At 45.0% G+C, this 21758-nt stretch overlaps 1 protein-coding gene and 1 pseudogene across 2 annotated transcripts in view; one reads left to right on the forward strand and one right to left on the reverse strand.

Moving 5' to 3' along the window:
• Positions 1 to 21758, reverse strand: part of LOC147447248 (synaptotagmin-2-like) — a 76206-nt gene that overhangs the window by 24520 nt on the left and 29928 nt on the right. For both annotated transcript variants that reach the window (XM_086523098.1, XM_086523097.1), the window contains exons 2-5: positions 4513 to 4611; positions 4366 to 4416; positions 4154 to 4277; positions 3415 to 3533 (exon numbers count right to left, since the gene is read on the reverse strand). In XM_086523098.1, coding sequence (XP_086379224.1) covers positions 3415 to 3533; positions 4154 to 4241 — 207 coding nt within the window. In that variant the 5' untranslated portion in view covers positions 4242 to 4277; positions 4366 to 4416; positions 4513 to 4611. The remainder of the gene's footprint in view (positions 1 to 3414; positions 3534 to 4153; positions 4278 to 4365; positions 4417 to 4512; positions 4612 to 21758) is intronic.
• On the forward strand, positions 15229 to 15884 carry LOC147447249 (uncharacterized; annotated as a pseudogene).

Raw genomic sequence — 21758 nt, forward strand, 5'->3', positions numbered from 1 at the left:
TTGAGTACTACATGATTTTTCAGCCCCCTCTGTGGTGAACAGTTTTCATTCCCCTCAACAAGAAGGAACCCCTTTCATTGGCGTCCAAGCAAAGCCTTCCTTTTCATTAACGGTTCATGCTCGAGTATGGACTCTCACCTCTCATTGTGGAAGCATCGGGTAGCCGCCTTGGAACAAGACATCTCTCACTTACAGTGAAATTGGAGGCTCTCCGGCAACAATTGCAACGACCTTTTGGTATCAAACAGTTTTCGACGGTTTCTCAGCGATCTATTTCTCACCCTCAGCATGTTTCTTCAGAGACAACCCAACACAAACTCACTTTGCTTGAGCAACAACGTGCTCAGAAACAACATTCTTTGCAGCATGACTGCTATAACAAGCCTCAACCTCAAAATGATCATCGGCAAAAGCAGCAACATGAAGCTTTCAGAAGATCTCCCTTCAAGAGCATTCAACCTCTTCGAAGTGGGCTCACATAGTGGCACATATTTCCGACCCTAGTCAAGTACTCGATCGTGAACGCCGCAACGCTGGACAAGTTCCCCCTTGCGAGCCATGCCATGCTACTCCTACTCTGGAAGCCTTAATACCCACTGATAAAGCTGAAGATTCAAGAGATTTTAGTTCATGTGTGGCATCCCAAACGCACACAACTTCTTTGGTTGTGGTCCAGGCAAAAACAAAAGCCTCGTCACCGCCCTTGAAGAATAAAGTCTTTGTTTCTGATGAGATAACGGATGCTGTGGTGAATGATAATTCTTCAAACTTGAAGATACCAATTCTTACCTTCAATGATACAAAGGATAAAACGGATACAAAATCTTACAGCACGACTTCAGTCGCTGCAATTGAATATTTGGACACAACTTGTTTCACAGATAAACCTTTACAGATGGCCGTACCTCCAAACACTACTATGTCTCAGTCTATGACATCCCTTCAAAAGGATTTTACTGTTCCAGACAAACCAATGGAATACCTTATAGATTTCCAACCAGTGGTCTTTACTCAAAAGAAAACTCAAGTCAGTTTATCAATAATTTCACTCGAAGCAGATACAAATTCAATCTTTTCTTGGACAAAGCTCGAAGTTACAAAAGACTTTGACAAAAGCACTAATCAAGTTGCAGATGTGATACTGATACTTTTGAAAAAGATGAGACACGTTGCAGATATGATCAGTTTTCAGTTTGGCAAAATAGTCATGATCAATAACAGTGCCATGACGTGGGAATTAACAAAAAGAGCTTTGGATGCAGAAGCACAACAACAATACATTTCCTCCTCCCGGAGTTTCTACAACTACTCTGAGTTTTATTTTAAGAGGGAGGGAATGTCACCTTTGTGACTTAACTACATTACAATACTAACTCGTTGATGCAGCTACGCGAAGTGCCATGCCAAGGAGGACCCCTACGCTTGGATGGTTGCGACTCTTCGCTCAAAGGACATGCCTCTTCGCCAAAAGCCACACTCCTTCGACGACTGGTCACACCCCTTCGCTCTACGGGTGCGACTCTTCGCCCAATGGTTGCAGCTCTTCGCCGAAAGGATGTGTCTTTACGTCTTCTTCACCAAGAGACGTGTCTTTTCATTTGTGTCTATTCGTCTCCTATATAAGGAGCCCTTGTATCACACATTCAATCAATCAAACACAGAGTCTTCTAAGTCTTGTCTCGAGTACAGTTCAGTTTCTTAAGTCTTAATCATGAGTTTAAGTACTTAATTAAGGATTAGTACCTAGAATCCTCACATTGTACACATTTGCCCACGATAGAGGATTGTCAATTAACCTGGGGAAAACCAAGGTTATGGTGTTTAACACCACAGCACAGTGGGTCAGGAGGTCAGCACCCACTTTTGCATACGGCCAGGAGACAATGGAGTATACACATGCATACACTTATCTTGGGGTAGTCTTCAGTGGACCGATGTTCATTGAGGAGAGCAGCAGAGACTAGATTGCCAAGAGCTTATGCAACCTTGAAAGGATTGGAGAAGATGTGTTCGCAGGTTCAGTTTCAAGAACCTCAAACAAAGATGTGGCATTTTGACACTCTAGTGACTTCACCTATTATGCTTTATGGGGTTCAGATTTGGGGACCCTCAATGGACCACCATGGAAGATCTGGTAGCACTGATGGATAGAGATGTTGGAGAGGCGTCTAGTCTCTATGTTCTCTCGGTTGGTTCAGGCTAAGGCCTCACTGCCACATGAGATTATTAGAGCCGAGGTAGCTGCCCCCCCTCTCGTAGTTGAGTCCCTTACTAAATCAGTTTCCTTCATGCATAATTTATGGCACCTCCCCAGAGACAGATATGCTCGGTTAGCCCTTGAGTCATCCCGATAGCTCAACTAGATACCAGAAGCACATGGATACAACCGGTACAAGAGTTGGGCACGTAGATGGTTTTCTATAGAGAGCATCTTCTCCAACTAACACAAGATGGATATGTGATCAGACTGGCCTATATGGACACTCATTTATCCTATGGGATACGATGTGCTATTGGTCAGATGTGCACATCATCACATCAGCTAGAGATTGAGACTGGCAGATTTAGGAGAGTACCAGCAGAAGCCATGATATGCAAGTTGTGTCATATAGAGCCAAAGACAGAGTTACATCACATTTGTCATTGTCCGGTATACTATGAGATACAAGGCCGCTTTCACTGTCTATTCAGAGAGGGCTTTGGACCCTAGACGATATGGGAGACGCCCAGTACGACTATTTACAGAAGCGTACATTGACGAAGCTCTTCAGCGAGCGATGCAATACTTTCTCAGACAACGCCCGATGCCGGGCATCCTCGGGCATTGATTATGATGATGATGATTTCAGTCTAACAATTTTAGTCTTTTCGTTTAGTCTTTCACTTTACTTCATTTTATTTTTGTACCCAGGCATTGGATTAGATCCACAAGGATTGTATCAGTTTGGCCTCATAGGTCATTTTGGCCTTTTGAAGCCGTTTAATATAACATTTCATTTCATTTCTCTCTCTCTGCGCACACTTTTCACCGCTGCCAACATATATTTCAGGTAATAAACATTAAAATCAAAACTTTAGCCTCATTTAAGTTGCAGGTTGGGACCCTTATCAATGACGTATATACATAATTTACATAATTTTACACAGGTATTCTTAAACTTATAAGGGAAAAATGATAAGTAGGCTCAAGTTACAAGCAAGCTTGGAATTATTCAAGTTTGATCCTAGATTCTCCTCAGTTTGTTAGCTGAGAAAAATGATAAGCAGCCTTTATGTTACACGCAAGCCTAGAATTATTCAGGCTCAATCCTAGATTCTCGTCAGTTTGTTAGCTGAACATGCCAATGAGTGAGGATTATTCTTAATCCTGTTCTTTTGAGATAATCTTGAAAAGTCAAATCCTCAGACAAGTACCTGTACTGTTGCTTTGAGACCATATGCTTTCACAGATACCAGAATGTTGGGGTTTCCAGCCCACTTGAGAACAGGCTCAATAATAATTTCAGATTCCTGTGTATCGAATGCTTTTATTCCTGCAACATCACATGACAAAACACATGACTCTAAGTACTGAAGATAGATCAAAACAACAGGTATACCGATTGACTATAGGCACTTACAATATAATCAGCATCAGACTTAAATAAATGACTGTAGGAACTTGAAATAGATAAAATACGGACTACTTGAGAAGGACGAAACACAAAACACCAAACTTTCTGGATAGTTCGCAATAAAAAGACTGAATTAACCTACTTCCAGACAATTCTCAATCAGGCAACTGAATCAAATTTCATCCCTTATTGACAAGGTTCTCAGGTCCTCATGGCTTAAAAAGTTGAATATCTTGAGCATGTTGAAATGTCAAATTGGCATTGCCATATCTAACCAAGCTATGTAAAAAATTAAAGGTAAGATACTAACACAATCTGACATAGAGTGGGCTATTTACAAGTAAAAAAAGTTTGAAACACGATTACTTCAAGTCATCTATTGCAACAACAAATTTCTATGGCCTAAACTAGTAAAATGTAAATCCAATTTGGAGCTTGTAATTTCACGTCATGCAGAGATCATACAATGTGAAGAAGACATCTGAGCATTGAAATGTAATTAGATATAAGAGAGAAATGAAATCCCAGAGCTATGTCACCATGAAATGTTGGAGGTAATGTGCCCAGAGTGAGGCATTCAAACTCTACAGCATCAATTTTGTACTTTGCACTGTATTGATCAATCATTGGCTTTGTTGTCTCCTTGATAATGTTGCAAATAGCCTATGCAATATTGAAAACACTTCCAAATAAAACAGTTGAAAATCCAAGGCCACAGTAGAGTACATATTGATAACAAGCAGCTAATCACCTTATCAAGATATGGCCATAGCTCTCCTAGAAATCTGTTTAGCCAATCCACCTGAATCAAAGGTGAGACAATGGGTTTCATGTTCTAAATGAAAAGCTATATAAATTTGCTTTCAATAACAACATTGTTATGGAGGCATATACATACCCTGTCATAATCAGGATTTTTCACCCACAGTGGTATTTCTGGTAGTAGTTTTTGAAGAGTGCTCGAATCCAGCTCCCCTAAAGGTCTGATGACTGGATCCTGTGGAAAAAAAAGTGAGCATTGAGAGCTCGTACAGTCCGTCAGTCATAAAGAAGGCTATGATCAATTTTTATACAATAGGTCCCTCCTCATCATCCACTTGACCTTCAAGTACATCACCTTTAAAAAATCTGAGAATGCCCACATGAAATACTCACTTGAAATGCATTAATTCAAAAGAAATTTTTATCAAAATCATACGTTATTTATCTTTTGCACGATCTAGAAAGGACCATAATATCAGATGTTCTATTTAACAAGTAACAACAATTCTCTTTCCCTGCATTTCTCTTCTCTTCATCTCAATGACACTCTATTAACTAGTAGTAAACAAATGTAGAGACAAATGAAGAGTTGCATTCTATATGCAATAGTCTAATGAATCATATGGATAGGCATAGTTATATACTATATACGCATTTGTTTTATATTATTGAGAGCATTGGCTTTTGTCATGTGTGTAACACCACTTGAAATGAAACAATTCTCCAAAAGAAAACAGGAAACCCTCATTTATAATACAGCTACATAAGTTGCCAAGAAATATGTTCCTTTTTCTGTTGGCAAAAAAGTTTATACATCACTATAGCCTGGCCCGTTGGGCAGGCCAGAAATAGTACATAATTATGCTGAACATTAAGTGGCATGAAAAGCTACAAAACAAAAAACCTCTAATCTTCAAAATCTGGCTCCCAACAGGCTGCAGCATAAAACACAGAAATTCGTACACAGCAACCAGCAGCGCAAAACACGGAACTGTCCATACAGTGCCATGTCAGCATGTCAACCAAAAATCTGGGCTGTCCGTATTGTCTTGACACGTCATCAGATGGATACGCAAGTCTTCTATGTGTGTGTGTGTGTGGGTCCTGCTTTATTTTTTATGTCTTGGGCCCCATCGGATGGGGTCCCATAAGTTGGAAGATCTTTTAATAATTAGGCCTCTCGACAATGAACTATAAGCTGGTGAGAACTTCCTTTTCTTCTATTGCTTCTAGGGTTTAGCCCATCAGCCAGGATCTGCGTGTTGGCTAGGGTTAGGTCTGGGAATTTGGAAACCCTAACCCGCCGGGTCTTCAGTTGCTTGACAGGTCAACAGTTTATGACATCGCCCCTTCTTGAAAGAAGAGTAATCGTCCGCGATTTCTGCAAAACAACTCAAGTGAGCTTAAAAATATCCAAGAGCCATTCCGACGGTGTGTCCAAGGGGACTACCAGAGATACCAAGAAAAAGCCAATTGCCACATCATGAAGTTGGGCAATTTCGACGCTCTCCTGGGCATGCCTTGGCACGACAACAATGACACGACACTCTACATTCGTAACTATACGATCACCTTGATACAGAAAGACAAGCCAGTCGTCCTCAAAGTTCAGCTGTTTGAACAAAAACCCGAATGAATTTTCTAATTGCTTCGTATTCATATACTTTTTGAACTTTGTTTGAGAAAGTACTGTTTGAAATTTGTTTGAAATGGATTGTAATTGTTTCAAACCTGTCTTGGTGCCGAGTGAGAATTGCTTGACTCTGGTTTTAATATTGGTTTCTATGATTTGTGATTTACTCCCGGGTGGAGTACTGAAGAATAGAATTGATGTTTAATCATGTCTGAACCTCGGAACGACGCAGATCGGGTGTTTGGGGAGCATTTCGTTGTATGTTGGAAAACCGTTGAACGACGCAGGCTAGGTGTTTGGGGAGCATTTAGTTGTATGCTTGAAACCTCCAAGCCATGCAGGTTTTGGTCTAGGGAGCGTTTGGTTGTATATGTCCTCTAAGCTCCTGGCCCGCACCTTTTTAGGTTTCGTGAGGGGAGTGAGGAGGTAGTCGTTGAGTAGCTTCATATCTACGACCGTCTGTCTAGGAGAAGTGCTCAGCAGTGTTGTTTGTTGTGTCTTGTAACATGCATATGTGAGCATTTGTGTTGCGTTGTGATGTGTCAACCACTGAATATTCCTAATTGGGTGAGATTTCCTGGGTATGTAATTTTAGTGCATCGAGACACCCGCTACAGAACAACGCGGACTGGGTATGATGGCGAATTTTTCTATGCTTGAATATCAAGAGCTCCGATATGGAATGAGAAAACTGAATGAACCGGAAGAGCACCAATGAGCAGTTGAGTTTGGCCCGTGGCTAGCTCGGCCTTAAGTTCGCAACCATGTGAATCATAGTCAAAATCCATCTTCTTGAGGAAGTCGTGATGGATGAAATACTTGGTAGCTCCTGGGTCAAAGAAGATTAAGGCTTTTAAGCCATTGATTTTTCTATAAGCTCTACACAATTTATTTGAGCTTTTAAGATTAATGTCATCAATATACACCGACACAAGTCCAATGGCAGGGTGAGCTCTCTGAGCCGAAGGTGATCTTGCGGATCTATCTGCTATCGGAGTTCAAGGTTGCTCTGAAGATGTCTGGGCTCTTTTGAGGACATGAATTGAAAGTATGCCCTGTCTGAAAACATTCAAAGCATCGGCCTTCTTGTAACAAAGTTTCTCGTTGATGCTTTGTCAAACGAGGTCTTTGCAATAGCAAGAGCAGACGAGAGCTGCGGCAACAGCCAGGACAACTGACAACATTCGATGGGATTTGAAGAGAGCTCTGAATTTTATGATCTGGACGCTCGCTACTGCTGTCGCTCCCCCCCTCGCACCTGCACTCCCCTTGAGCTAACCCCTCCCCCCCCCCCTTGTCACCTGCTCCCCTCTTGCGCCCGTCCTCAGCCCCCGCTGTCCGCTGCGTCACCTGCCCCCACTGCGCTGCCCCTACCCTTGCCCGCCCGCCCTCAGCCCCCGCTTCCCTTCATTGCACTGCCCTCTCCCTCCTCTCTTCACTCACTGAACCCCCCCCCCCCCCCCCCCGCGGCCCGCGGCTCATTTCGTTCTGCCTAGTCTCACGCCGAGGTTCTTCTGTCGATTGGCTCTGGCAGTGCTAGTTCTTTGACAGTGCTTGCCGGGTTCCCTTTGCAGAAAAATTGTTTTACCCTCTCTTTCTCCGCCACAGCAGTAGACACAGATGGAGGCTCAAGCTCCGCCACAGAAGGACTCTACTGAAGCCCCTTCGCCCCGACCCCGCTGAGCCCACCATTCGACTTGCTCTATCACCGACAGAGCAAGCGAGCCTAGCCGCAGAGATAGAGCGCCTACAGGCGACTTCTATCATCTGCAAGATTCTCGGCACCAGACCCAGCAAAGAAGAGCTACATGATCTTCTCCAGACCCGCCTTCTCGCAAAGGTGGGCAAGATCTTGGACGTTCAGATCCTCGGACGAGGCTACTACCAGATCGAGTTCGAGACCCCCGAGATGGCGTCCAAGGTCATCGACATAAGTCCATTGACCATCCGAGCAGCTCGAGCCCACTTTCAACAGTGGAGACATGGTTTTGACCCTTCTTCAGATGTTCTGGTAGAGGAGGCAGACATCCCCATCTCCGTCTGCTTTCCTGGTTTGCGGAGGGAGTACCTACCACTTTTGTCTAGGATAGGCTTAGCGATTGGGACTGTCCCGGAGACACCTCGCACGGCAGCCTCAGTAGCTGCCAAGGCGGCCGGCATTCCCTCAGTTCGCGTTCTGGTTAGGGACACTCACACTCTCCCAAAGGTCATTCTTCTGCCTCGGGTGAGTGGGGGTTGGTTTAGACAGAGCATGGAATATTCGGGCCTCCCAAACCAATGCTTCATTTGTCGACAGATGGGCCATCTTGCGAAGGCGTGTCCACGGAGGAGGCCTTGACCTATACCACAGACTCAACCCCAACCTGCAAGGGCTCGCCAGCAGCCCCACAGGCAGAGACACAGAGCACTCATGCAGAGCCACCCTCCGAGCCTGGGGCTCCAGCAGAGGAGGGATGGTAACAGATTCGTGGTCGACGACGGCAGGGGCCACAGCGACAGCCCCTCACTCAGAGTGGTCCTCAGGCGTCTGCCCAGCAGTAATGGGTTCCCACGGGGAACCGTTTCGGTCCTCTTGAGCAGGATGAGGTCCCTGCTCCAGCCCCCACCTCACCTTCACCCTCGACAGTCCCTCCTCCCCTAAAATTCCCCTCCTCCTCAACATCCCCCCCCCCCCCCTGGCCTCCTGCTCCCGCCGCCTCTTCCCCTCGCCCCTCTACCTCTGCCGCTCCCCCCCCGCCCCTCTACCTCTGCCGCTCCCCCCCCCGCCCCTCTCCCCCCTGCTCCTACACCCCCCCCTCCCGCTCCAGTTCCACAGTCGACCCAGGGGGCAGGGCCATCTCCGGCTGCTAGGAGATCTCTTGGCAGCGCCTTTGCCACGAGTCGCTTTGCGAGAGAGGGACAGCCTTTCTTGCGACCCCCTCTACAAGTACAGACGTCTCCCTTTGCAGCAGTCCCTCGTGGTTTGACGAGCTTCGACGTTCGGCACCACTGGGACTTTTTTGACGACTTTACACGTTTTCTCGGCGACCCCTCAGCAGACCATGAGGCAGCCTGCTTCAAGGTTCATGTTCTGTTCCTTGCAGCTAGGGGGATAGAGGCCTTCGACTCAACGGTTGGCTTCTCTTTTCCCCTTTGCGGCAGGCACCAGACTGAGTGGACTCTCGACTCAGTATTGGAGTGGTTGCATACACAGGTCCTAGAGTTCTCTCACCACATGGGAGACCTAGGAGTTACAGACATGCTTCAGACTTTGTGGCCATTGGCCAAGTTTGCGGTGACCCCTCCAGATACAGCAGGATGTAGACACATTGTGGTTCACTTCTTTGCTGATACGCAGTGCTTGCCATGCTATGTACACATTCATGAGGACTCCTGGACAGAGGAGGTTGCTTTACGTACGGCTCGCTCTACTTGGGCTTGGGCCAGGCACTTGTTGCATTCACGCCTATCTAGAGGACGCTCGGATGCCGATTACTCCCCATCCAAGCCAGCCTCGAAGATAGCACGTTTAGCTGCTGCGGCAGCATCTGTTCTCTCTCGCTCCCCATGAGGATCGTCTCATAGAACGTGCAAGGACTTGGTGGGCCCCAGTTTCAACGTCAGCGGGGCCGACTACGTCAAGAGCTTCAGCGCTGCCTTGTGGGAGGAGAGATTGATCTCCTTATGCTACAGGAGCATCATCTGTGTGAGAGCCACATTAGACGTTGTGGTAAGCTCTTGCGTGGACGATATGATACTTTTTGGTCAACTGCTTTTGGACATGGAGGCATCCAGGGTGGGGTATGTATAATTATTGCGGATTCTTTGCAGCAGGCAATTGCGGGCAGAGGGATTATTGTGCCAAGCAGGGCTCAGTCGATCACTATGCACATTCAGGGTTGCCTTGTGGGTTTCCTGAACATATAGCGCCCAATGTGGCGAGTGCACTGGCAGGTCATCATTCTTCCTTGTTCCCAGGGAGGGCTTGGGATCATAGACCCAACACAGTAGAGCACCACCCTTCTTAGGAAGTTCATTGTCCGAGGTCTTCTTCCAGGTGAGGAGCCCTGGAAGGAGTTCTTGTTACAGCGGCTTCGTGCTAGGGTGCCTCACGTAGGAGGCCCTATGGCAACCTTCGACCAGATGGATCTTCACAGAGATACGGAGGATCGCTTCGCTGTGGGGTTGCTACGATCTTGGGAGCACTTGCTGCGAGGCCTGGAGCAGCGTCAGCCTACTTGCACGGAGGAGCGCCTGCCACAGCCCCTTGTTTGGAACCCCATGGTTAGCACTCAGAGAGGTCACTTGGTTGGTAGTCGGCCTCATGTTTCCTGGGGTTCTATGGCAGCAGGTCCAGCACGCTCTTTAGGTGATTGGTTACAATTTTCAGGCTTGTCACAGGAGCTACAGGGCTTTCAGCTTACAAGGCATGAGAGGGGTGCAGAGCATGTTCCAGGACATCTCAGAGGCAGTACCAGCAGCTGAGTGGCTCACGCCTCTTGAGTCAGCAGCGCCCAGATGGATGGGAGCCTTCACGCGACTGGAGGTTCTCATCTCTGTTCGGGCTTGCTCAAAGACTGCTCCCTCCCTGTTTTTCGAGCTACAAGGTGAGGGACGCTTACAACGAGTTGCAGTAGAGGCCCCACAGGTGGCAGAGTGCTGTTTTCAAAGGATCCGAGTGGTGGGTATCTATGGGAGGACTTGTGTCATCGATCCTGACCCAAGCTGCTCTTGCAACTGGACACTGGAGACTGTGGGCTTGGGAGTGCTGTCCACTGGCACGAGTACAATGGGATCCTGGAGAGTGGCTTTGGAGGGACCCCTTCTCTTTTGCAGACCGACAGGTGTCCCTTTCTTTCAGTACACTGTTCGACTGGGACGTCACATACTGGCAGCACAGAGAGAGGCTCGCCCTGCTGCAGCACCTCATTAGCAGGAGGAGGGTCTAACAGCTGAGTTCTTGGCAGCTTTTTGGGAGAGGTTGTGGGACTCAAGACTGCCAAGGCGAGTCAATTTGTTTCAGTGGCTGGTCGCACACAGAGCTACAGCAGTTGGGAGTTGGCTCGTGCATAGTGGCCTCTCGTCCGCATGCACAGCTTGTGACCATCTTGTGGAGAGTCAGTGTCACTGCCTATGGGACTGTCCCTTGGCACAGCAGGTGTGGCTTCGTGTTCTTCGGCTGATGCTCGCTCTTTCCACGGCTCGGCAGTAGACTTGGGAGGCAGCTGCTTGGTCCACTCTCACGAGCCCGGCACTTCAGTTTGAGCTATCATCCACCAGCAAGATGATAGTGATGCAAGGGGGGCGACTTACACTCCAGCCTGCCACATAGCTTACTCCATAGGAGTGGTGCAGTGAGAGAGGTGTATTGGGAGCTCATTAGTGGCCTGACACTCTGGTTCATCTGGCGGGCCCGTTGCTTCCGCATCTTCGAGGCTCGCCCTGTACCACCAGCAGAGACTGTTCGGGATCTTTGGCTTGAGCTGGTTCATACTCTCAGAGGACAATTCGAGAGACTCCAAGGCAGTTCTGACCGCATGCGGGAGCACAGAGAGGCTTTCCTTCGACTTTGGCGTCCTGGGCCATTTTTCACCATGGTCCAGGGTGTGCTCAGATGGCACTACCGTCCACCTGTGTGGCTCTTCCCTCCTTCCATTTCCTGATCTAGCCTCATTGTATATATGTTGTTTTTTCATTGGGAGAGTCTCCCCATCATGATTGTTGTAGTCCTCTCTTGTAGAGGAGGTTGTAGCCCTATGGGCAATTTCATTAACTAATAGAAGGATCTTTTTCTCGGGGGGGGGGGGGGGAAAACGATGTCTTCGCAATTGACGAGATTCCCGAGGATTTGTTCGTTGTTGCCGAGAATTCTGATTGTTTGCCGGAGTTTCTTCTGTAGTTAACTCTAGCTTCCATTTCATAAGCTTACAAGCGACCGCGGCATGGTCCATAAGCTCTTGCATTGTCGATACTTGTTTAAACAGATAGTATTTCTGTAAAGGAGATGGCAGTCCAATGGTATCCCGCTCGCATTGGTCATCCAAAGAAATCAACTTGGAGAAAGACAACAGAAGGTAGACGTCGAGAAACCTTTGGTTGTAGTCTTCCATGGTCTCCGTTGCAAGCATTTTCAAGTTGCCCCATTCTGACAAAATCTGGACTTCAAACAGGGAGGTCATATAACTTTGTGCAAAAATTGTCTTGAAAGCTTGCCAAGTCCTTGGAGCATGCAGTTTGGTCACGATTGAACTCCACCACTGCATAGCATTATCCTTGAGAAATCCCGTAGCTTGAGAAATCTTTGATTCTTTCTATAGTTCCCCAAAGCATAGATGTTGTCGAATTGTTGGAGGAACTGGAAGGTTTTCTTCCAACCTCACTCCAAAAAAAGGTGAAAAATTTTACTGTCGTGCCACCATCCTTGAAATTTCTTTCTTGGGTTACCTGTCACTCTTCAAAAACACGACTAGGAATCGACACGGCCAAGTGGACTTGGGTTACGTGCGACTACAACAAGCAAAAAAATTTATGTGGTTCTTTCCTTGAGTGATACAAAACACTGCCAAAGAGCTCTGATACCAATGTTAGATGCAACGGAACTAAATGTTGATACAACCAAATTTGCTGAAAAACGGATTCTAAACAGGTTTTTACAGTAAATTACAGATTTACGCAGGTTTATGCAAATGTACATTTGATGTATTTGGATTGGGGAAAGTCTTAAATGCTGTAATTCCCGAGCATTAAGCAAGTTTTGGATGCAAAATGTCCTTTTCGAGTCAATTTTCAGTACTTTTATGCTAAAAATTGAGGCTTTTGTCCATACATACTCCCAAAGGCTGTGTTTTTGCAATAAAATGTACATTCTTTGAGGTTACAAATACCAAAATTTGTTGTTTTTGGGTAAAAATTTACTTGCTGAATTTTCTGCACAGATTTTGCTATTCTTGTCTAAACTTGCATATTTTTTGCTCAAATTGCTTCTGTGACACTTTGGAGCTGTTGTGCACATTGCAGTGAGGTTATATTTTGTTTTTGGTGCATTTTGCCCAAAAATTTCAACATTTAAGCCCTCTTGTTTGTGCAACTATGGCATCGACTTCCTTTGACGTTAAGAATCTCTTCGAGATCAAGCGATTTGAGGGAACAGGTTTTGATCTTTGGAAGGATAGGATTCAAGGAATCCTCTTTCTTAAAGATTGTGACAGGGCACTTGAAGCAGAGAAGCAAAAGATATATCAGATGCAGCATGGATTACATTGAACAAGAAGGCCCATTACCTACATTAAAATGGCCGTCTCTGACGAGATCTTGGTAGATCTCAAGGGTCTTGTCAATGCGTTTGAGTTGTGGGAGAAATTGAAGGCAACGTATGAGAATACGACCCCAGTTAATCAGGTGCATTTGATGCCGAAACTTGTTGGCATGCAGTTAGATGAGTCCAAGAGCGCTACAGAGCATTTGTCATTGTTTACAGGCACTCTATCTCAGTTACAGGACTCAGGTTTGCCCCCTTTTGATGATAAGCTCAAAGCTATCTTCTTGCTGATGACTCTACCTGATTCTTGGGAAACATTGGTAGTCTCACTGTCAAATAATCCCAACTTGACTTTTGATGGAGTTAGGGGTTCAATATTGAATGAAGAAATCGGGAGGAAAGCAAGTGGAGAAGAAGGTGGCTTAGCCAACATGGTTAGAGGCAGGACAGAGAAGAAGAATGCCTATGCACAGAGAAGTAAGAGTAAGAGTAGAGAAAGGGGAAATGTCAGCAAAGGCAAGGGTGATGTGACATGCTATCAATGTGGCAGGAAAGGTCACAAGAAACCCAACTGCAGGTACTATAAGGCAAAATTGGAAAGGAAGAAGAACAATGGAGACAAAAAGAAAGAGAAGAAGGAGATCAAGACAGATGCACAGGACAGTCCAAAGGACAAAGAGAAGGCCAATGTGGTCTCTAGTGTCGTTATTGAGGAGCTGTCAGATGTTGAAGACATCTTATGTGCCACTTTGTCAGTTGATGATGCTCATAAGTCTGATGCCTCTCTCAATGTTCATACACACGATATGCAGATCACCAAGAGTGATCTAATTGATGCTTTATTGACTGTTAATGATGCATTATACCAGACTTGGATAGTTGATTCCGGTGCTTCATTTCATGTGACTCCTATCAAGGAGTGCTTTTCTACTTTTGTTGCAGGCAGCCATGGCCATGTTTACCTTGGAAACAATCATGCATGTTCCATTGAGGGTATTCGCACAGTGCATCTTTCTATAGATGGCACAAATGAGCTTGTCTTGCATGATGTTAGATATGTGCCAGGAATCAAGAAGAGTCTGCTTTCTGTTGGTCAGATGGATATGCATGGTTACAGCATTTTGTTTGAGAAAGGATCATGGAAGATCACAAAAGGCTCAAGGCTGATTGTAAAAGGTACAAAGAAAGGGACACTTAACTGCTTGCATGGAAAGGCCTTATTGGGCAAATTTATTGCTTTGGCTGAAATTAACTCACATATGGAGTTGTGGCATAAGAGGCTTGGCCATATGAGCCCAAAAGACCTTGCTAAGCTTTGTAATTTGAACAAGCTTGATGCTAAAGGCACAAAGCTTGATTTTAGTAATGAATGTCAATATGGCAAGCAAGTAAAAAGTTCTTATTACTCCCGTGTCTCTCGCAAATCTAATGTGCTTGATCTTGTACATTCTGATGTTTGTAGAATGCCCACTAAATCTATAGGGGGTGCACATTATTTTGTCTCTTTCGTTGATAATCATTCTAGAAAAATCTGGGTTCATTTGCTCAAATCGAAGGATGAAGCCTTTGCTACGTTTAAGAAATTTCATGCATTTGTGACTACCCAAACAGGTAAAAAGCTGAAATGCTTGCGTACGGATAATGGGGGTGAGTTCATAAGTGGTAAATTTAACAAATTTTGTGAAAATTTGGACATTAAGAGGGAGCTTACTGTTCCATACAGCCCCTCTTCTAATGGTGTGTCTGAAAGATACAATAGGACTTTATGTGAGAGGATGAGATGCATGTTGTCCATAGCTAATCTCCCTCATGGATTTTGGGGAGAAGCTCTAAAGACTGCAGTGCATATATGTAATCGATCCCCTCACATGTCTTTGAAAGGTGACATCCCTGAAGAGGTTTGGTCTGGTAAACCTGCTTCATATGATCACTTACGCGTCTTTGGTTGCGAAGCGTTTGTGCTCAGTTGAGGAGTAAGCTAGATGCAAAGTCCATTAAAGTCCTCTTCATGGGATACGGTGAAGAAGGTGAAATGGGCTACAGAATTTGGTTACCTCAGCTCGAAAAGGTTGTACGCAGCCGGGATGTTGTTTTTAATGAGGCAAGGCTGCTTAAAAACAATTGTGCCTCTAATGGTGACCATAAGAAGGTCAAATTTCAGCATGTACAGCCACCTATTAGGCCTAATTTTGACCCTCGGGATGCACCACATATGGCTAAAAATGTTGATGAACCAATGGTGTTTGAGCCAGATGATGTTGGACAGCAAAATGAGGCTCCTGAAGGGCATGTGCAGCCACATAACAATGCTGAAAACTGGGCTGAAAATGATGTATAGCAGCCCTTTGTTGATGATATCATTGTTTCACCTTTTGTAGACCCATTTCCAGATAATGTGGATCATTGGGTGAGGCGTTCTACTCGTCCAAGGCGGAATGTGAGTACATATGATCCCTCTTTGCATTATATTATGCTGACAGATGAAGGGGAGCCTCTCACTTATAAAGAGGCTAAGACATGTGAGTCAAGCAGTAAGTGGGAGCTTGCAATGCAAGAGGAAATGAAATCCTTGTATGCAAATGATATTTGGGATCTTGTGCCATTGCCTAAAGGGAGAAAGGCTCTTCCTAACAAATAGGTATACAAGATTAAGATTGTGGATGAAAAACCCAAGTACAAGGCAAGATTGGTTGCAAAAGGGTATGCACAAAAAGAAGGAATTGATTTTCAAGAAATCTTTTCTCCTGTTGTAAAGCTTACAACTTTACGTGTCCTTTTTGCTCTTGTTGCGGTGCTTGATTTGGAATTGAATCAACAGATGTAGAGACAGCGTTTTTGCATGGTGACATTGAAGAGGACATATACATGAAACAACCTGAAGGTTTTGTAGTTCCTACACGCGAGGAACTTGTATGCAAACTGAAAAGGGCTCTGTATGGTTTAAGACAATCATCACGGCTGTGGTATAAGAAGTTTGACACTTTTATGTTGTCTCAAGGCTTTAAACGTAGCCATACAGATCATTGCTCGTATACGAAAAGGGATGAAGATGGTAGTCCCATTATACTTGTTCTCTATGTTAATGACATGTTGCTTGCCGGGAAACATAAGACTAGTCTTGATGCTCTAAAACGTAAGCTAAATTCAGCATTTGCTATGAAGGATTTGGGTGATGCAGAGCATATTTTGGGCATGCATATTAAAAGAGATAAAAAGCTGAAATTGTTGTTTTTATCTCAAGAAAGGTACATTGCAAAAGTACTTGACAGGCTTAATATGGTTGATACTAAGCCTCTTGGAGTACCTTTACCTCCATACACTAAGCTTAGCAAAGGAGATTGCCCAAAGGATGAGATGGCATTGAAAGCAATGAAGGGAATCCCATATGCATCAGCTTGTGGTTCTCTTATGTATGCTATGATTGCCACTCGTCCCGACATTGCTTATGCAGTGGAAATTGTTAGTCTATACATGTCAAATCCTGGCAAAGCGCATTGAGAAGCTGTCAAATGCATTATGAGATATTTGAAAGGTACACAATCAAAGTGTATTTGTTATGGAAAAAGTGACTTAAAGTTGCACGGATATTGTGATGCAGACATGGCAGGTGACATGGATACCAAGAAATCTACCAACGGATATGTATTTGCCATTGTTGGTGGTGCAGTCTCTTGGTGTTCTAGGTTGCAAAAAATTGTGGCATTGAGTACTACTGAGGCTGAATATATTTCAGCCACAGAGGCTTCAAAGGAGGCCATTTGGTTGGGCAGACTTGCAAAAGAACTTGGCATGCCTGCTCATACACCCGTGTTGGGTTGTGATAGCCAGAGTGCTGTCTATTTAGCCAAAAATGCCATGTTTTATGCGTGTACCAAACACATAGATGTGCAGTGCCACTTCATACGTCAGGTATTGGAGGATGGTCTAGTCACCTTGACTAAGATCCATAAACAGGATAACCCTGCAGATGTTCTCACCAAGAGTCTTGCTAAGACTCAACATGAGCATTGCATACATCTGGTGGGAGTTGGTTAACTTAAAGGCGTCATTTATGCCTTTAAGTGGGAGGTTGTTGGGTTAAAGGCCTAAATAACCCTGTTTTGTATATTTTTATACTTTGTCCAGGTTCAATGTGAACCTGGACACATTTTTTTTAATCACTTATAATAAAAGTGGGAAAACCCAAAACTCACTTATTGAGTTTTCCAAAAAAACGTGAGCTCTCTCTCTCTCTCCTTGCTTCAATCCCTAGTGCTTCCTCTCTGCTGCACTCCGCCTCCTGCTTCTTGCCCCAATCCTGCACTACATCGCGACGCGCACCTACCGGTATCCTCTGCTTCGCGCTTTCAGATGATGTGGTACTTGATGATGACTATGTCGACGACGATGTCAACGACGACGATGGAGACTATGACGATGACGATGATGGTGTCGTCATCAAGTCCAGGATCTGCGACGATGATGACGAAGGTGTCGTCGTCAAGATAGGGATCTGCGATGACGATGACGAAGGTGTCATTGTCAAGATAGGGACTACAATGACGATGACGATGTTGACGACAACGATGGTAATGACGACGACAACGTCAAGGCTGAAAACTGAAAACCCTAGATGCTCTGCTGGAGATCTGTTGATGTGGCGGTATTGCGGCTTGAATCTGCAACTGCTTCGCCGGACTAGAGCTGAAATGCAAAAACGCTGGCTGGTCTGGGTGAAATCTGAAAACGCCAGGTTGATCTGCTGAATTCTGAAAACGCTAGGCTGATCTGCTGAATTCTGAAAACCCTAGGCTGATCTGGGTCTTGACGGGAAACTGGCGAGGATATGCAACCGGGTGGGAGTGGGTTCTCGCGAGGCTAAGGGTTGAAATCTGAAAACGTTGGTGGTAGTGGCTGAAAATGTTGGTGGGAGTGGCTGAAAACGCTGGGCTGATCTTGACAAAAAACGTTGGGACCTGTGGGTGCCTGCCTGCTGTGTTGCGGGTGCTGCCCTTCTGTGTCCTACTTCTTCTCCTTCTACTCAGTGCCCAATGGTTTTCTCTTATAGTTCTTTTAGCAAATTGCCCTACTTACTTTTTCAACAAAAGTCACTTATTAATAAATAAGTGAAAAATGTGTATTTTGGGAAAAAGGGTTCTATGCTCTGGAAATTTTCATGATGGCTATTGAATGTCATGCTAATGATCCTGTTGTGTGCAATCAGAGGGTATGCAACTATTCTAAGTGCCTGGACATGCACGGCCTGCACACAGGCTCACAAGGGTGCCAGAACACTTCCTAGGCTAACCTAAACCCTAGACCTGGGATAGCTTGTCCACATGCACATAGGGTTAGATGTGCACGTGACATCCATAGCCTAAGGGACAAGGGTTGGAGAAAAGGGTTCATCAAGAGGCAACATGTAATTCGGGTCTCCAAGTATCGGCAAATCAAGGATCGTTGTGGAAGACTTGGGAGCGGTAGCCCCCTTTGAAGATTAACACTCCTCGAAGACAACATCACGGTTGAGTGCAACATCCTTCTCCTCTAGATCATAAAGTTGAAATCCCTCGGAAAGAGGGTTGTAGCCGACAAAAAACATTCTCCTTGACTTGGGGTCAAAATTCCCCCTTTGCTCCTTTGGTACATGGACATGTGCATCGCTTCCAAATATCCGAAAATAGGAGACGTCGGGCTTCTTACCATAATAAGCTTCGAACGGGGTCTTGAAACGGTTGGAGACCGGTTTATGGTATGAACTGCTGTCGCAACCGCCTCTACCCATAAAGACTTTGGCAAGTCTCGATGCTCAAGCATGGTCCGTGCCATTTCGACCACTGTCCTACTCTTCCGCTCCACAACTCCATTCTCTGGAGGGGATCCAGTATTCGCAAGCTCTCGCTTGATGCCATTGTCTGCACAAAACTGAAAGAATGCTTTGGAGGTAAACTCCCCGCCTTGGTCCAATCAAATAGTCTTCAACACTTGATTGCTCTCCTTCTCCACAAGGAACGCCAATTCTTGAAGAGGCCAAATGCCTCCTACTTGTGCTATAGAAAATATACCCAAGTAAAGAGGCTGAAATCGTCCACCAGCAACATGAAATAAAGAGCCTTGCCGAGGGAAGGAATCACAAAGGTCGGTGTGAACCAACGCCAAAACAGCAATGGCTCAGCGTGTAGCAAGCCTCTGAATAGATTCTCGATGTTGCTTCCCACAAATGCAAGTAATGCATTTTCCATGCTGACTTCCAACATCTCGTAAGCTTATAAGCATCTGATCGCAAAAAGCAAGCCGAAGAGCATCATTGTCAAATGACCAATTGTAATGCCAAAGATCACCTGTAGGTAACCTAATTGCTGAAGCAAGATCATAAAGCCTGTAGAGTCCGTTCTCCACTGAGCCTTTTCTGACCTCCTTGCCGGATTCACGATCCCAAATAGATACCGCATCCTCCGTAAAAATCACATCCATGCCAAGCATGCACGCCTCTTGCACATGAAATCCTAGCTTCGGAGCATAAAGTACCTTGGAGGTATGCATATACCCCCTCTGTCGTAGGATCCATAGATCGCTGTGAATAGGAATTTTAGATTTGGGGGCAATAAAGATGGTACCACAGTGTCACTGCATGTTGGACAAAAGATCCTTCGAAGGTGTCATGTGCCGTGAGGCACACAATCCAGAATCCAATCACGATCATCTCGAGCTGCAAGAGTCGACACAACCTCCGATGTCCCTAGAGAATCCTCTCAGGGTAGAATCTCTAAATGAACAAAGTGGCCCTTTTCCCCACAATTTTCAGCATCACTCTTCTTTTCTTTGTTATTGCTTTTCTTCTTACGCTTCTACTTCTTCTTCTTCTTGTTGGAAGAACCGGTCAAGGCTTCGGAGCCTGACTTCTTCCCCATATTGAACCGCTCCTCCTATTCCAACACCATTGGAACAATCTCGTCCCAAGAAATAGTATTCGACCAGCCACTCATAATCAATGAATAGAAATTGGTATATCAAGGAGGTAATTGGGCCAAAAGCCATATTTGCCTTCATAAGTTCAGAATAGTCTGAACTCACGAATTATAAGAGGGAATAAAGCACTCATAAAACTATAAAAGCAAGGGACACAAGAAAAGAAAAGAAAAACAAAAACAAACAAACTAAATCACTTTGTTTGCTACGAAACAAAACTAGATAAAACAAAACACATTAACTTAAAGTGGTTTTTAAAAAAGACATGTGTAAAATAAGTTGACGCAACGTATTTGGCTTAAAACAAGTACTCGACTTTAAGCAAAAAAAGGATAAGACATCTTTAAAAATTAATCCTAGAAATCAAACTTCACACAACAACTTCTAACGAAACACATTCTTAAGTCCTCAAGTAAGCTAAATACGAAATCGAAAAATGAATACTACTACAAACCTACGAAGAGCAAAGAACCAAACTTGACAATATGTGATCTCAACTTCGCTGCTTGTCCAAACAGGAAGAATAAGATTATCACCTTTATCATGCATAGCTTGGACAACAGCTATGACATCCCTACTCACGTCGTCAGTGCCCAAGAGTAGGTGCAGGTTTATATAGAGGTCATTCATGCTTTGAACGTACTCTACAAAACCAACGAGCTGAGTTTCTATCACCCTCCAGAGGTGATGGGCCAAAAGCCATATGGCCATGTCCTCTGAACTGATAAGCTTTCCCTTATGAAGTCTCTCTTGCTAAAGCTCCTACATCTTGTTGATATGATCCTTCATGGGTGAGTTCCTCACATCGAGGGTCCTCAACTGCACCTCGAGGGCTATCCGCTTCATTGGAGAAACTCGATCATAAAGTGAAGAAAGCCGATCCCGAATCAACTTCGCGTCTTTCATCAATCGGATGTGACTGATGACTGATGATGTACTGTTGAGGATAATGAAAGACCAAATTCGAGCATTGACACGCTCCCATAGCTTCGCTATCGCAGGGGTCCTTTGGCTTTTGAAAGTTACTCAAAACAAAGCCTCCAAGCTCGTAGGAGTCGAAGACCGACATCATGGTCGCTTTCCAAATGGCAAAGTTATCGCCGTTCAATTGCCGATCCGAGGGAAAGGTAGGGAGGGTAGGTATCTTGATTGGTTGATCACCTACGTCGGAGTAGAATTGGGACCAATCTTCCCACTCCTCATTGACGGGTGGTTCACCACCACCGCTAGTCACACCCTCATGTTGTACTTCTTCATCACGCTGTCACGGACCGAATTCATGTCAACATCATCACTCCTCTCCATCATGTTGGAGAACTTGGGCATGTGATGAGGCTAGGTAGAGGTAGAAGAGAGGAAAACTTCAAATCTGCCCACTATAACCACAATCAACCCCGAATAAGTGAAAAACACACAAAAAAACAACGAACCATCTCTTTTCGTCGCGGAAATTCAGCACCAAATACTCGCACAAATCACCTATCCGGTTCGAGAACATGCCATGGCTCTGATTGTCAAAGTGTTGAAGGGTTTAGCTCGGATCTAGTACCCCGCACACAAACAC

The sequence above is a fragment of the Adiantum capillus-veneris genome, chromosome 11 (assembly GCF_014529385.1).
Source record: "Adiantum capillus-veneris isolate H3 chromosome 11, ASM1452938v2, whole genome shotgun sequence".
Lineage (NCBI taxonomy): Eukaryota > Viridiplantae > Streptophyta > Polypodiopsida > Polypodiales > Pteridaceae > Adiantum > Adiantum capillus-veneris.